Source organism: Pleuronectes platessa, chromosome 12 (assembly GCF_947347685.1).
Source record: "Pleuronectes platessa chromosome 12, fPlePla1.1, whole genome shotgun sequence".
Lineage (NCBI taxonomy): Eukaryota > Metazoa > Chordata > Actinopteri > Pleuronectiformes > Pleuronectidae > Pleuronectes > Pleuronectes platessa.
The window spans coordinates 6,296,790-6,314,018 of record NC_070637.1 but is presented as its reverse complement, the minus strand read 5'-3'; the positions used below and the strand labels follow the sequence as shown (position 1 = coordinate 6,314,018).

Genomic DNA, 17,229 nt, shown 5'->3' with positions numbered 1-17,229 from the left:
GCTGTGTGTAAGATGATACAGCAGTGGTAAGTGCCCTTCCAGCATAAAACATTTGGCCAACCAGTGAAAGCTCCCCTTTATAGTTTTCATCAAAACCTTTTAACATAATTTCTCAGAAATCTACTTTTGGCAAAAATGTACAGGCAAGTCCTTTGTGAAGCCTAATAATTGTGATATTATAACATCTATTAATATCTAATATCTAGTATTCAAATCAAACACATGTAATCCAACAAGAACAGCTGATTTTACAACCATACATTCATTCAAACATAATAAAGCACAGTCCGCTGTCTCTAAAGAGTATTTTTTACTGAGAAAACCACTGTAGCTCCCACCCACTAACGGGAATTAAACTGAAATGGAAAACACAAAAATAAAATACTCAAGTAAACAAATAAAACGTACAGACTTGTATCTCCACTTTGTGTGACCCCTGAATCAAGGATAATAGATGACATTTGATTCACATTTAACAAGCCTGTCAGCATCCTACAGGTGCCTTGTGCCAATTTTCAAACTCTTTCTCTTCGAAGTTGTTTACAACAGTCGTGCCAGGCTGTTCCATCAGCCAAGTTCCCCGGATACTTGTAGAATCTGGGGGCAACCTCAAATGCATACATTTGTAGAGAGAGATCTTGTAGTTCAACATGAATAAAGTCCAAAAACATCCACCGTTAAACCCAAATCGTACTTTTCCATCTCAGTTCGGGCAATATTAACTGCATTGTTAGAATCTGACCGACATTTTGTTTGTTCAGTGACAGTGGTCAGGTGAAGCTACACCCCAGTCTGTTCCTGCTGCTGCTGGTGCTCAGTCGCCTCTACCCCTCTCCCATGGATGGATCTTCATCACCTCTGGGACTTGCCCCTTTCATGCCCTTCATCATTAGGTGAGTGTCTCTGCTTCACAAACTCATAAGCATACACACATTCATTTAAATCATAGACAGTGTTGCCCACCATCATCATAATAAACAAAACAACGTTTACACTTACACTTAGAAACATATGATCCTCACAATTATAAAGTTGTTACAATTCACAGAGACCGTCACACCTCAGAGCTTCAGCTGCTGTCGTGCGTGTAGCTGCAAGGGGTGTGTTATACAGGTTACTCTCTTTAGTCCATGTACCTGTCACTCGGAATCTGTTGCGGTTGAGAGTGACGTTCATGCGTGTGCACTTGCATCCCTCCTACCGATATAGATTGTATTGATTCTGTGGGAAACGGTGATAGACGTGTAATCTTCATACTTAATATAGAAATCACACTTTTGCTGCAATACTGGCAACTGTCTACTGCTTTTAAAAGTAGGTAAGGTTTTTTCAAAAAGATTTTAGAATTGTCAAAAGGTGAAAACTCTGTTGAGGTGAAACTGGTTGACCTACCAATAGTGTTAATTTGTCAGCCAGTCATTTACATTTGTGTTTCCAGGACTGGGCTCACTGTTGCAGTCCAATCATTAAAAACCGAAACCCTCTATCAAATTCTAGAGGGTCACACAGCTGTTCTCATCCCTGATAAAGCTGTCAACAATGATTTCATTGAGCAAGAAGTTATTCTAAGTATAGAACACTTCACAATCACTGAGACAAAACACCTTCAGCCTAAACATTAATGTGTCTTCTTGTGTTTTGTTTGGACAGGTGCTCCTTTATCTTTTATATAGACCTGTGCCTTACTTAACTTCTAACATCACAATCCCCAAAGTCCAGATGATACTGTATGTTCTAATGAATGACCATAATGAGATAGATATCACTTTTGTGTGAGTGTGAATCTTTGTCAAAGTGTGTGTTTCTGCACACTAAGACAAACCCCTGTCAGATGTGAGTCTGTTTCTACAGTGGTTTTTTTCGTCGTTGGTGCTTTCTCATGTGGCAGTTGATTATGTTTTGACTGGTTTTATCTGAATCCACTCATCGTTGACTGTGGAGGAAACTTCACAGGCCACTGGGAATCTGTGGTCCCAGTCTTCATCTGTTACATTCCTCAGACAAAAAACTCTACAAATATTATTGGAGCATGGCCATTTACATGCTCTGCACCTGCAAGTTGAACTAAAGCTTGTATGTCCTACACACTCGCTTTGTTTATCTGCTGCTGTGAGGACCTTCACCGAATGACAGGACACATGGGAGTTACATCCCAACAATGTGAAATATAATGCATCATGTGTTTACACAATGTTTCACATAGTTCAGTATTTAAGAGTTCTTGACCGCTGTGTGCGTGTGTGCTTGAGAGGAGATTCTTAGGCTAAGACCTTGAAGTTGAAATGCTTTACTAACAGTTAAGATAACTTGAGTGTGTGTTCTTCAACCATGTGTTGGTCGGACACAGGTGATATGTATTGTTGTTATGTTCTTTGAGAGCAGATAGTGTTTGTAGTTGTAGTTATTTTATTATCACCTTGTGCTGGTATTGATTTAAAAATTCAGAACTTGTTCTGTCCACGCTTCTTGGTTTGCTTTGGGATATAACCATAGTTTTACTATGCAGTGGCAGACGGGTGTATTGAAATTCACAGTGTCTGTCTGTCTGTCACAGCAATAACTCAGGCATTTTTTATTCATTTGGGGGTCATGGTCAGAACCAGTCAAAGGTCATAGTTTGGGATAAAAAAGGATTAGCCTAATGCTAATGCATTGGAAATACATTGAACACAGATATACATACAATATAAAGTGTTTTTCATTTGCAGATTGTATTAATGAATATTTAAATGTTAATTCATGTAACATTTTTAAAAACAATACATTGTTAATATAAATAGCTACAGAACACATAAGACCACAAAACATATTCTGCTCATCAGGTCTAACAATCTCATTTTACAGTGGCATTATCAATCTATAATTATCTTGCTGACCCTACATCCCTCTTACACTTGTCAAGTTGCATTAATATCACCATTTTGTCAATAACTTTAACTTATTGAAATATTTAAGCATTGTAGCACATGTTGAATATTTAAGACTACATGCAGCATGGGTGAAGCATCATAATATATTTATATATTTCTCTTTTTCCCCCTATATTTCTTACATTGTGGCAAATTGGTGTCATCTCAAATGTTTCAGTTTTTGTTTGTAGTGTAACCAGTGAAAGTACAGAGAGCGATCACTGAATTACTTTCATGCAGACAAAATATAATGATTCTCATTCATTTGATTGAATAACTGCATTCATTGAAGTTTATTAACGGCCGACGTTAGTGATCCAAGATTAAATAACTTTATCTCACCAAACATCAAAAGCAGGGAGGAATGAGATGAGGTTTCTTCGTGGTTAATGGGATCACAATAAAACAGCTCCAACACAACCCCTGCCTGAGAGAGGAAGCTGCTCGGTCTTGTGGTTTTTGTTTTGATGCTCCTGTAACGTTTGCCTGAAGACACAAGATCAAACAATCTGTGGAGAAGGTGGGAGGGGTCCGTAATAATGTTCAGTGCCTGCTGGTTGCTTACGTCCCTGGAAAGTATAAGTACAGTGTGTGTGTGTGTGTTCTTTGTGGTGGGACTGAGTTATGACTTGGAGAAAGAGTGCCATAAATCCTATAACTTGACGTAAATAGGGGGCAAATCAAAATGCCGAATTTCACTGACTAACTTCCTGTTGTTTTTAGAAGGCTGGCGTGCGTCAGTCTCCTTCACCTCACGTAAGATCTCTGTCTTAATTCCTCCCCTCGTCTCTCCTGCACCCCCACAGGAATATTTTACATTTGGAACTGCAGCTCAGAGAACACAAATAAATCCAATTTCCCATTTTCCATTACAGAAACCTATTTACCAGACTTTTATTGTAACAAGCAGAGTAATCCCTTCACTCTCAGCTCGGTGCAGTTAGCAGGTCGTCAGCTGAGTTGTGACCGGCTGGCTGAGAAGGTATGCAGCGCTCGCATCCACACAAATGAAGCCCACATGTTGATGTTAAATATAGCCCAGCCCTAACGTCTTTGGCTGCAGCCGCGCTTCTCGACACTACCCCCACTCCCAAACCCCATCTTCCCTAGGCGTGTGCGGACGTGTCTGATGAGGTCGATGACTGTCGGCCCCCTCCACCTCCTCCTCACCCTCACCCTCTTCTTCCTTCTCTCAATATGATCTGAGCTACCACCTCCCAAGTATTTACTGCAGCTCAGCTCCTCTTGTGTAGACGGCACAGAACTTGATGTGTAATAATTAGTCCCCTATATCCCTCCATCACACCCCACGTGTGGTTTATCTATATACCCTTCCTCCCCACTGCAAGAATTTTCATTCCTTCACTTCCCGGCCTCTGCATGCGTCATACCTGCCCAGTTAATAAGGAAGAGACGATGATGATTATGATGACGCAGGGGCGGATGATGACAACCAGACACATTTATCTAATAACTGATGGGAGCTTCATTCCATTCTGTGACGTGGTTTTATCCGGTGAACATTTGGTCTCTTCTCTCTTAGTGTCTCCCTTTTTCCTCTCTTTCTCTTTCTCCTTCCCCTCTCCTCCTTTCGCTGCCTGAATGTTAAACCCTCAGAGGGCTGGTACAGTGATTTATGTTGTGTGATATCCAGTCCAAGCATCTTTCCACACCCTGCCTGTCTACCTTACTCCTTTCCTTTCCCGTCCTCGATGCCTCGTATCTCATTTCTTTTGAAAGGGCACAGTATTGCCCATAAACTAAAGTGAGGCTTCAAAGGGGACCACTGTCATTTCCATCCCAGAAGAGATGTTATAGATTTATCCTCCTCGCTGCTTAGGTTCATTTCTGCATGCTGCTTCACTGGGACTCGTGACAGTGGACAACGACAAATTCAAGTTGTTTACAGGCTGTCATCGTCCACATTGCTGAGAGTAACCTGAACTTGTCAACTGAGGCTGAACCCTGACACCCTGGACAGACGCAGAAAAATAAATTGTTTTCCACAGTTGAGTTTCAAAATGTTATCTGATACTGTACCTTGTGTCTTGATCTGGACTCACCAGCATTTCATTTAATAACAGGCCGTCAGCTTGGTGATTAAAATATGGTAAAAGTGACATCAAAGCAATAGATAATACACAGGTTTAGGCAAAATCATACATCAGGAATAATACTTTGATATCTGCCAAATGGGTTTACTATACCGACTTAATGAGGAGCTCAAACCTTCATACATTTTCGAGACGTGTATTTATTTTTCACAAAGTGAAATGATACATAAGTAGCAGTGCATTTTTAAGGCTAAATTAATATTTGCTGAAACAGTTCTTTTGTATTAACTTATTTTCACTTGAAAAATCAACGTGTTCTCGGGTTAATCAAACTACCTTATTAGGATTTTTACTAACATATATTATATTTTAATATTGTGTTATTGCAAAATCTGCAAATGCAGGAAATCTCTCACTACTTTAGACTTGGTGGTGAGAAGCAAATTGAGATTTTGAGTCTTGCATCGTCTGATGACTTTTGCAGCTGCATCTATAAAATGTGCCATGTTTAACTGTGGGATTGTTTGTAGATAGTCTCGGACAAATCCATTGTGTAGATATTCGTCTAGAAACTTTGTGTACTGTACAGTAAAATTATACTTTAAATGTTGTGCACTACATGTATATAGTGTATAGGAATAACTTTGAACACAGACTGTTTTCCTCCACTGTATGACCTTTAGTTTGTAGAACAATGAGACAAAATGACTGATTGTTTTCAGACATCTCACCTGTATCAATGACTGAGGCAAAATCATTTTCATTGAGTAACTGAACCGTCTTCGTCACTAAGGCTTGTTTAGTGGAAATGCTACAGTGTCGACGCAGGAAACTATTCTCCCAGTTCTCCAAAATGAGTCCCAGATGAGTCTCGTCCATGCCAGTCAACAGTCTGCCTCCTGACCCCACAGGGGACGGCCCTGTTTCTAAAATTACACCCCTCCAAACTGTCATTTCCTTTTGCAAAAGAGTTTCAATGGGACAAATTAGCACAGATAGTTAACATATGGGCCCCAAATGGTGGCGGGCAGGGGTGGAAAGTGTGGAATGGACATGGATCTTGGTCATTAGACCTGTTTGTGTGTTAAATGTGCAAGTGTGAGTTTGCCAGTAAATGATTGCGCGCAGGCGTGTAGAGCTCAGGAATGCAAACTGTTGTCCGTGTTTGATACATGGTCTCTGGTTGTGTGTGTGTGATTGTGTGTGCGTGTGTGGCATGCTCACAGCAGGTGGAAAAGCATTTGTTGACAGTTGACTTGTTGCTCCTAACAGCCCTCCCTTTGTTTCAGTCCATATAAATTTCAAGCCACTTGTCTTTTATTTTCCCGTCTCTCATTCTGACCAGCATTTCATTTTTGAGACCCCTAGAAAATTCGAAAACATGCTTGTAGTTATTTGCAATTAGTTTTTCTTTTTATCTTCCCGCTCTATGTTTTCCTCATCGTAGGTTGTACACAGCTGTAAGTGTGTGTCTTTAAACTCCTCTCGCCCTCCAGCATACCAAAGCCCAAAAAGCGATCTTCCTTTTCAACCCTGCATACCACCGTCGTGATTGATAGGTGTTTCACGTTTCTCTGGATCCTTCTGATGCATTTTCCGCAGTGAAGCAGAGATTCTTGTATGACCTCCACAGAACCCTTTAATGCCTTTACAGGCCCTATAAACAGCCTGCAACCTACACACCTCCTGTCCTCCTTTGACTTTAGGTCTGCGGGAATGTTTGCAAGTGTGTGCTCGTCTGCGCTCGGCTCTGGATTCAAGGAACGCTCTCTATAAATGTAAAGACCCAGTCGTCTGTCTGAGACTCTAAGATGATGATAATTCCATGGCTCTATGTTAATTTGTTTTGTACACAGTCTCAAGGTCAACCTACAGAAGCACTTCAACACATACTCTGTCTACTGAGGTCTCAACCAACTCCAACTGGAACAGACAGGCCTATGTTGGGCGATGACATTTGTGTCTGGTCTCTGGTCTGGTTGTAATCATCTGAATTAAATTAATTATTTAATAATTCTAGAAGTTGTTCTTGAGACAACTTGGAACGTTTCTATGTCCGTTAAACTAACCAATAGTTTGGTGTAAGGATGCACATAAACAGTTAAACATAAAATGAAACCATAAAGTTAAACGGTAACAATATATTTTACTCTCAGACTAGGCATCAGACTAACCCCACAGCATGTAGACATGTGGCTATTTAAAAAGCAAGCAGATGGCTGATGAGTGTGAGAGAGGAGGAGAGTGGGCCATAGAGCACTGCACACAGCTCTCCAATGAAGCAATGATGAAAAACACTCAGGAAAGGACTCTGTCTGCCTATTTGTCTGTTATAACATGGGAATCTTCCTATTCCATTTTCTATTTTGCTGTTTGCGTTTACATCTAGAATGGCACTCAGTAGGGCATGTGTTTAAGTGTGAGTGAAGACATGATCTCTTTGACAGAGGTAAATAAAATTCTTGTTATAATTTATTGATATTTTTAATGTTTCACCAGCACTCGCACTGCAAAGTGAATGGAACCCCCTTCAGCCTCAACCACAGTTTAATGCTTTTTAGCCACTGTTTTCACGAAATTAAGATAATGAACATGGTCAACATTATACTTCATTTTGAGAATATTACCACCAAGCACCATTATTTTGTATTTAAGACGGCCTGCTTCAGGCTTGATGTCTTGTTCTAAAGATACAGCCGGTGTTGGCTAAGTTGTTTCTTATGGCAAGGCGATCAAATCTGTAATACACTGCAACATACATCATGCACACTAATTTACCTTTTATACATAGTTGGATTGTAGAAAATGTCATTCCTTGGTTATTATCTGCTTGGTGGTCTCTGGGTAAAGCTGCAGGCTGCAGCCTAAAATTTAACAGACAGACGTATGACTGCTTCAAACTTTCTCTGTTTCTGGAGAAAAAACATGCATTCTCTGAAATACCTGCCTGTTCATTTAAAACGTATATGTTGTTTCTGTGTTTTTTGAAGACTCTGAACTACAGCAAACTTTTATCAAATGAGTGTCGCTTACTCTGTCCCTCCTGGTCTCTCTTACTCCTCCTCTCATCTCAGTCGGGTCTTGGCCATGTCCTTCCCTCTTATCAGCGATGGCAGTGTTATGACACAGGAGATGGAAAGACTATCAGCTTGTAAACAAGGTTAATTTTAGCCTGTACTCAGGGTGACTGGCCACATTCTCAATCACTAGTGAACACTGTAAATGACCATATGTTTGAGTGTGTAATACAGACATCTGTGTGTGGGCAAAAACAAAATGAAAGAGCATAGGTCCTGGCTGGTTAGGTCGGGATTTCAAAGTATTTCATTTTGGCATAATTGGTCATCTGCTGGTCGAGAAGCTGTTTAGATTTAGATATTTTTTTTCTTTTCGCTTTGGAATAATCCAACACAAACAGGGAATGGATGTTTTACAATTTTTAAAGGACCCCATATTGTGTAAAATACATTGTCTGGGCTTTGACTATTCATAATGACTTGAGAGGGTCAGGAGGGACTCAGTCCATTCTAAGAAATATGTTATTGAAACGTCGCGTTTCGTACTTCCTGTCCGTATGGTATCATCTTGAAATTGCACTCTTCTCTCAGCCCCACCGAGCCGGTACCAGTCCAGCTTCCAAACCCACCACCCCCGCTCCCCACCACCACCACCCACCACCACCACCACACTGAACACGACACCAAGCAGACGTATATGTTACTCTGTGCTGAAACTCGGGACTGAAACCTTGTAGTGAAACTCTGGACTCCTTCATAGGACGACTGTCCTGCTAAAACTTGAACAAACATGAGGCGGTGAAACTTACCATTCAGAAACATGACAGAGTGTGAACATAATAATAAAGAAACTTAATAATAATACACGCAATTATTTTAAATAGTGCAGTTTAAAATAATTTGAACTCAACATTTACAATAACAATCCATGACCTGAGTTAACTCAAACATAAACACAAATCTGACATAAAGCAAGAATAAAAGACAACGGAGCAGGTTTCCATGACTGTATTATTGGTATGACTTCATATGACAATAACGTTAATGCTGCTCTGTGTGTGCTGTCTGCAGATGCGGTCACTCTGCAGTGTATCGGACCAGAGAAATGGCAGCACGGGCCCTCGTCCCCTTCGTGCTGGTCACCCAGGTCCCGTCTACAGTTCACGCTTTACTGCAGAAGCTTCCTCCAGAGCCAGGACCCAGAATCCAACACAACCACATCCACGGGACTCTGCTGCAGGTCTGAACCCACACACAAAACAACACACAACAAATACTTATGTATATATGTATGTACATAAAACATGGCAACATTTTCTGTCAGATGCTGCTTAAATGACCAGTGTTTATTTAGTGATGTAGCTTCAGTTGAATCAAACCTTGAACCACATGATTACTGTGGTGCAGAGGACTACAATAGGTTGCTCAATGTTGTACTTTAATCTGACCTCCCCCACCCATTCAACTGAGCTGCATATACCCATCACAACTGCTGTCACACACATTTACGTACAAACAAAGGGTACAGGCTCCGTTTATTATTCTGGAGCTGTCATCTGCATCTCACAGTCTCTCTCTGCAAATGGAGTTTGCTCATTTGTCATGTAGTTGGCATCGTCATTGATCTGCATGTGTCATTGAGAGGTTGTTTTGATCCGAGGCTGTAAATTCCTGTCGTACGCCGTTTGCCTCATGTATCTTGAGATCGTTTGTGTCCTCAGCAGAACTTTTGTTGTCTTCTACTGAAACATTCTAGGGTAAAACAACAGTTTTGTTGTAAAGTCTGTTGAGTGTTATCATTATCAGACTGTTATTGCAAAGTCCAGGGGATTGTGTGCAATGGTGTGTGACAGACTTGGTATGTTTTTTACTCGTTGGTTGGATGTGTCAGAGGTGTTGCCCAATCAGCTGCCACGTGTATATAACGTTGCTTCTTTGTACGAACTGAACAAGGCTCGTCCCACCTGCACCTGCAGACCCACACACTGCAGTGGGAAGCTTATGAGGTGCAGACATTTATTCAATCAACCCTCTCAAACACTGCTGCCCTGAATGAAATCCTACATGTAAGTAAAATTGATCTGAGTAGATTGCAGACTTTCGCTAAGGTGCAACAGCTCCCTTGAATTAAATGAAGTCGCAATAAATTTCACAAACTCATAGATATAAGTTCCCTAAATCGTCCAAGATCCATTAACCATTCATTGGGAAAGTGTTGAAATATCTTTAACAAATTCCTGGATACACCTCCTCATCATATCCGCACCAAAATGCAACGGGTTCTTCCCTGATCCATATTGCATCTTCCATGAAGTGTTATTTTTGCTCACAAACAAACAAATCAACAAACAAATGGATGGGGCTGATTACATAACCTCCATCACAGAAGTGATGAGTTTTACTTCAATTATTGCAAAAAAATAATGAGTCTTTTAGAAGCATTAATGATCAACTATTTGATGATGGATTAAACTGTTTAAGAAAAAGAGTGACAATATTCAAAATTGTTTTTCATTCTTGCTTAAAAAATTTTTTTTCTTGCTTCTGTTTGAACTCATTTTATATTTTACCTTTAAAACTTATTGGTCAAAACTATGAATAAATATTGATCTATTTTGACTTCACTTCTCTTGTGGGGGGAGGGCGAGAGTGCTGCTGTACACCGATCTGCAAAGAAGCAACGCTGCAAAAATGTTTCTAGGAATGTAGTAGTAAGTAATTCATGGGTATTACTGTTGTTTACATATTTAGGTCTTTGTTTTACCAAAGCAGTATGTGATTGCTTGAATCTATGTAGTGAAGGTATTTGTTGTAAGTTGTTGTGAAAGTTGCTTTAGGGAACACAGTTTGCATTCAATGTTGAAATGGTACAAAAAATAGCGAATACAAAAATGTTGGGATAGCTTTACAAGTTAATGAATGCAGTCTGATATTTGCTTTAACATCCTTTCATAGGATTGAATGACCTCAGTTCATAGATGAGTTTATGAGCCTGTAATCCTCTCAGGTTTGAACTTAAAAATCTTCACAACTGGAATCAATCAACAGGGAGGAAAATATCAAATCCAACCATTCAAAGCAGTTTTCATAACATGTGTGTGCACACCAACCCACAGATTATAATATGGGCATCAAGCCTTAGCATGTACACACACATACACAAACACACAAACTACCACTCACACACATGCTCTCACACACTAATTCTAACCTGAATCTTAAAACCCCGGCTTAACCATCAAACAGCCCTTTAAAGTTGTGACGAATGTCCTCACAACGAGGGTTTCAAACCAAAATTTCTCCACATAACCATAGAAATCACACACACATACACACATGATCTCTGTCAGTCCCACACACCCAGTTTCCACACAGAGCCTGTCCAGACAAGGCGGTTATCGCAGTGTAAATACCAGTGTTTAGTTCTGTCATCACACTCTGACAAACACAACCAAACAGTCTGCTGGTAATATCAACACACAGAGGAAAGGTTGGGGATCGGGGGGGTTTCCCTGGCCTTTTATTGAATGACACTGATGGGTTTGATGAGGGAGCTGGAGGCGTGGAGTGGTCAGACCTGGAGCCGAGGGGTCAACACAAAGAATGAAAACCACATCATTTTCTTCAGGATTTGATTGAGCACTTGTGGTTTGATAATGGTCTGGACTCCAGGGAGGTCTGCCATGGAATCAAGGCCAGGGGAGGAGGGGGAGCAGGCGGGATGGTTGGTCTCTTAAAGGCTTAGGGGAGATTTCGGGAGGAGAGTGGATTTAGTTGTCTTTCCTGTCATGGCCGCCCTGTGTGGAGCTTCCCGCAATGTCTCCCGATCTGTCTCTGAGTTTGTCTCTTCTTGTCCATCTCCATGTCGGTTTCCCAGTTGCTGCTCCTCTTGCTCGCTTCTGTCTCTGTCTTTCTGCTTTTGGCCCTTTTCCATCATTAGGATTAGATCACACGTTCTCCTGCCTTGTGTAACATAGAGGATTATGTCATCGTACGGCACGACACAAGGCCTCAACATGGAGCACATGCATTTTTTCATCTTTTACAACAAGCGAGGAAAGAACATTTAATAACAGTGGAGTCGTGTTAATTACATAGAAAGATTTACAATGGGTATTCAAAGACACGACAAGACTCACAAGCCGCTTATTAAATGGAGATGATTCATCACAGTCATTTTTTGTTCCATTGTACCTGACACACCTACACGCGGAACTTTACATAAGCAAGTGCTTCGGATAATAGTTTTCTTAATTATCATTTAATGTGCTTTTGATTGGTTATTTTGCTAGTAAGATGTCAGAAGCTAACTGATTTAATTCATTGTCATGGAAATTCTGAAATTGTAACTTTGGCCGTTAGGGATCTCTCCATCAAAATAAAAGCCTTGGTTTGATTACAACATGAAGTAGTGTGGGATCATGATAGTTGTCACCATTGCAAGGGAAATCTACCTGATGTTACTCAGGTTCAAATCATGTTCACGGATGAGTTGATGTATTAAAGTTGTATTCACCTTAAGCTGAAGGAACGTCAAGGGTAACGCAGATATGACACAATTAAAGGTGAGCAATATCAAATGCCCTGGAACCTTTTTGTGCAGAAGTCGACGAAATACATAAAATAGGTCTACTCTGCTTAAGACATTTTAATGAAGAATAGTTACATATTAGATCTTTGAGCCAGAGAAAAACAACAGAAACAAGCAAATGTTTTTTTTCTTCTTTTTTTTCTTGAAGAACTAATGAATTAGTTAATCAGCATGAGCATGAAGTTTAGTACATCTTAAAAATCGCTGTCATTTTTTGGAGCGTGGGACATTTTGCTGCCCTGCGCTTCTCACCACAAATACACCAGTAAATCATGGGCCCTTGACTTGTATTCAGCAACCTGACAATCGTGTCCTCCCACTGTAACCACAGGTCTCTTGGTTACTGTTGCCATGTTGTTTGGCCAACAGCATTGCGATGACTGCACCTTCTGGCAACCTACCAATAGTTTGTTATACTGTTTTGAAATGCAGAAAAATAACAAGCACGTCCCTGAGCCATCTTCACTCGTGTGTGCTCAAAGCGTACGTGTAATTGAAGACACTCAATGGCTGCGGCATTAGAGCAGAAAAATGACATGGAAAGATTGTGATTGGTACATTTCAGGAAAAGGGACAGAGCTTAGGGTTGGTCCTTTCATTTTGTACCCACGTTAAGCAGCTCTGTTTCTGTTTCTTCCATTTCTCTGTCCAGCTGTTTGACCATCCAATAGAGAAGGTAGAGATGTGCAGTGCGTCACAGTCGAACAGCCACAGAAATGTCTGAATGGGATAAAACACAGCTGATGCCTGCAGGCCTTCCTTTGACATTCAATTTCCTTTTTCCTTCCACCAAAAGCACATCAGACTGTTGAAGCTCACACACTGTTCATCACTGCATCTACAAACACAATCTCTGTTGTTTGCTCAGAAGAGAGAGTAACACATTTAGTCTTCCCATAGGTTTCTATGACAACTGTCACTAGGAGAAAATCTTTCAACTTTATTTCAATGCGTAATAAACTATTTAAACAGATTATGCCCAATTCTTTATTGATAAATTGATGTCTCAAATGGTATTATATTAGCGTTGTTAGTATTTGTTGAAGATTTCACAGATTCTAACACCTATTCATTTTCATCACAGCAATAGTTTGACAATTTGCAGAGTTAGATGTGAGGAAGGATGCCTCTCATCTCTGTGCGCTAAATGTGAAGCTAGTTATTATCCAGTTAGCTTAGCATAAAGACTGGAAACAAGGAGAAACAGCTAGCCTGCATTTATCCAGAGACCATAAATTGTCCCTACTAGCAATGAAGGGCAATAATTAACACATTATACCCCGTTATTTTAGTATTGAAGTATTAAATTCAAAGTGTGAAAATGACCGTTTGGTTTAAGAGGTAAGAAAGCGATGAATGATATTTCAAAACAAGTCAAACTATTCCTTTAATTCTTCTGTATTGGGATACCCTAATTTGTAGAAATGTCCCTAACATGTAGGCTGCTTTCAGACAAGCACTGAACTCTGGATTATCTCCTGATATCACCCTCAGGGTCTCTATGTGGTAACGCCATTATCCGGGTGAGTTTCTCCTGTCTGTCCCGTTGTAAAAACACGAGTGAGCCATGTAAGAATACATAACGACTCTATGCAGAAAATTCAGAGCAAGTGAGAGGGCATGTTGATGACATTTTTTTTTATGTCTCATTATTTCTTGAGAAATTCACAACTTTTCTGGATGCCACCCCCTGAATCAAATTTGGTCCAAAATTCAAGGGGTTCTTCTTTGCTCATACCCCCCCACACACCCCTACCCTCCCACCAAGTTTCAATAAAATCGGTTCAGCAGTTTACTCCAAACAAACAACAAACAAACAAACAGTTGTTAGAGTTTAAGGAACTATTGATCTGACTGAGTAAGTTGAATATGTCTTTTGTTTTCCCAGTGGTGGTGTTTATTTATGCACTATATAAAACCTCTTGTGGGGCACAAACACATTTTTACTTGAATACCCTAGAACCCTCGTTCACACATGTGCTCTGTGTTAACCTAAATTTAGTAGCCATTCTAAGTACAGTGCATATGAAAGGTCTCCAAACCTTTCTGTCTTTTACTACTGAGTTCAAATTAAAAAACAGATTACTAAAAAAGGAGTGAGCGAATTGTAAAAGTACTTTCTCACGCTGTTCTAAAATTCTGCCATTTCCGAGTGTGTGTTACAGTGCAAATGACATAGAGACCTCTGTGAGACAGCAGTTTCCTGTTTCTTCTTTTTCTTCCCCTTGAGAGTGTAAATCAAGGACCAGACCCTTTGGATTAAGGGCAGTTTTTTGAGTTACTCAGAGCAGTGCTGATAAGTTTGTATATATCTGCAGGGACCATCTGCAAGCAGGCTATAGATAGCAGGTGTGTTGGTAGCAAGAAGATGGAGGCAGATATTTAAGGAGCGTGTAGCTGTGGGAAGAGGGTAAGACTGTGATAGAGCTGCATGCAGGTGAAGTGGTCTAAAAATAGTCAAACATAGATAAAGGTCTGCAGCGTACGTGTGGAGAGGAGCATCTCTCTCTCACACACACACACACACACACACACACACACACACACAGACACACACACTGATATAGGAGATAGTGGCCGTGTGTGTAAATATTCTGAGCACGTGTGTATGATGTTTAGACTTGAGTAGAATGAACAGAGAGAAAGGCAGCATGTGTGTGTCTGCACATGCACACCACATACTGGTTGTGTTTATGCTGAGATGATGAGGACATTGTGTTTAGCTTTGGGAGATACCTAATGTATGTAATCTGGTGTGTGCGTGTAGTGTGCGTAACAGGTAGCAGATGTTTTTGCTTGAAGGAGGAATGACTTCCTCTGTTATTGTCAAAGAACAAATGTTAGTGGGCCAAGTGCAGAGCTGGGAACTATCACAGCTTCTGAGGCCGGCTGTTACCACCCTGCTGACTTTCTCACACACACACACTGAAGAGGTTTGATAACCCACACAGGAAGGTTTCCAGCCAACTCCGCCTCCAGCCCCAATTCATTCTTCCTTATTTTGCAGATTCTTCCATGTCATCGTGAATAAGAGTATGAGTTTTGTGCTGAATCGTGTAAATCAGAGCTGTCGTGGAGGGGGGGGGGGGGTAATAGTTCTACAAATTCAGTAGAACTTTTAAGGGAAATCTGGATTATCACAGGTTTTGCCAATTGACGAAATTTAAAGGTATATCCAAACGTAACTGATGGTTCAAGAGTTCTGGTGACAGTGACTGATGCATGATTGGCTGTTAAACTACCTAAGACAGAGATTTACCTGTTAACATGGTAGCCAGCAAGAATATAATGGAAATTCTAGCATCAATCAGTAACAGTAGCTGTGTTTGGTATTTTTCAAATGCTAACTAGCTTATCTCCTTGCCAGCATGGCTGTTAGCATCTTTCATTTAAGAGATGTAATTGTTGCATCAAAACCTGTTTCATAATTATCTGCACATCTCTTTTGTGGAGCCGTGTGTTGATGCAACACAGCTGGTTATATATGAAATCTTCCTTTCTTTGATTCTCAGTCTCTGCAGGTCATTTCTGTCGGGAACAATTCCCACAGTCAAAAGTTCAAATTAATTAATTTTCATCAAACTAGAATTTCATGCAGAATTAGTTTTTCCTCTCTTCAAAAGAATCTGCTAATCATGGTGTTTTATTTCTGATTAATATATTTTGTTGTTCTATTTTAGTGTTGTTCTACTGCATTTTGACTGAGATCCGCCCCAGTAAGGCCCTCGTCTAAAACGTTTTCAAACAAATTGGAATGACTTCTGTCACGCCACCATGCCCCAAACCTCAGCTGATACAACCAGAACTCAGCTTGAGAAGCCCATCGGACAGGCCGACAGTAAAACAACCCGACACCGACCTCCACTCTTGACACGTGCCAGCAACAGCCGTGGCCCAGAGCGCCGGGTACGGGCCAGAACTTTAAAAGCTGTGGCCTGTGGTGGTTTGAGAAGGGCCAACTTGACGGATGTAATCCTTTTTGTGTTTCCACAACAGAGACTAAATGAGACCGAGAGGAGGAGGAGGCTCAAGAATTAGGAGAGTTGCTGTCTCCTTTTCTCTGGCAGCGTCAACAATGGTGTTGTTTTTCCAGATGCATTCTTTCGTCTGGTCTTCCAACATTTTTTCTTAGGCCTGCTGTTACGACTGCTGCCTTTGGCCAGTGGTGTGCCTGGGCTTTCTGAGAAAATCCTCAGGGCTGAACCAGTGAAAGAATGCATGGGCATGAAAACCCAGAAAGCCAACTTTTAATATGACATAAGATTTACCTAACCCTGAAAGAACATAAGGACATTAACCCTAAAGTTGTAAACATTGAATCCTAGTGAGGACAAACAACGATCAACCGTCACACAACTTCAGGGTGACCTCTGTACAATGATGAACAAATGAGTGGATGAATTTAGTTGATAGTTTAAACGTGTTAGTTCATGTGTTAGAGTTATAAAACAGTAACAGTTGAAGATGTTCCGATACCATTACCATTATCACAAATGCCTCTGATAGTGCCGAAAATGCCTTCATTGCATTCAAACAAAGCTAAATATTCAACAAAGACAGCCCCAAAGAAAGAAAATGAATTGACAAACTATGCTATGGTATGGGAGTGGTACTCTTATCTATATGCAAAGTCCAGGTATCGGGAAGAGGAAAGTTGT

The 17,229-nt window shown here is 40.6% G+C and overlaps 1 protein-coding gene across 1 annotated transcript in view; it reads left to right on the top strand.

The window, feature by feature from the left end:
• The window catches only part of thada (THADA armadillo repeat containing), a gene marked incomplete in the record, with an annotated part of 93,568 nt that overhangs the window by 39,021 nt on the left and 37,318 nt on the right, over window positions 1-17,229 (top strand). Inside the window, 2 exon segments of the mRNA XM_053436814.1 lie at window positions 762-893; window positions 9,052-9,220. Coding sequence (XP_053292789.1) covers window positions 762-893; window positions 9,052-9,220 — 301 coding nt within the window.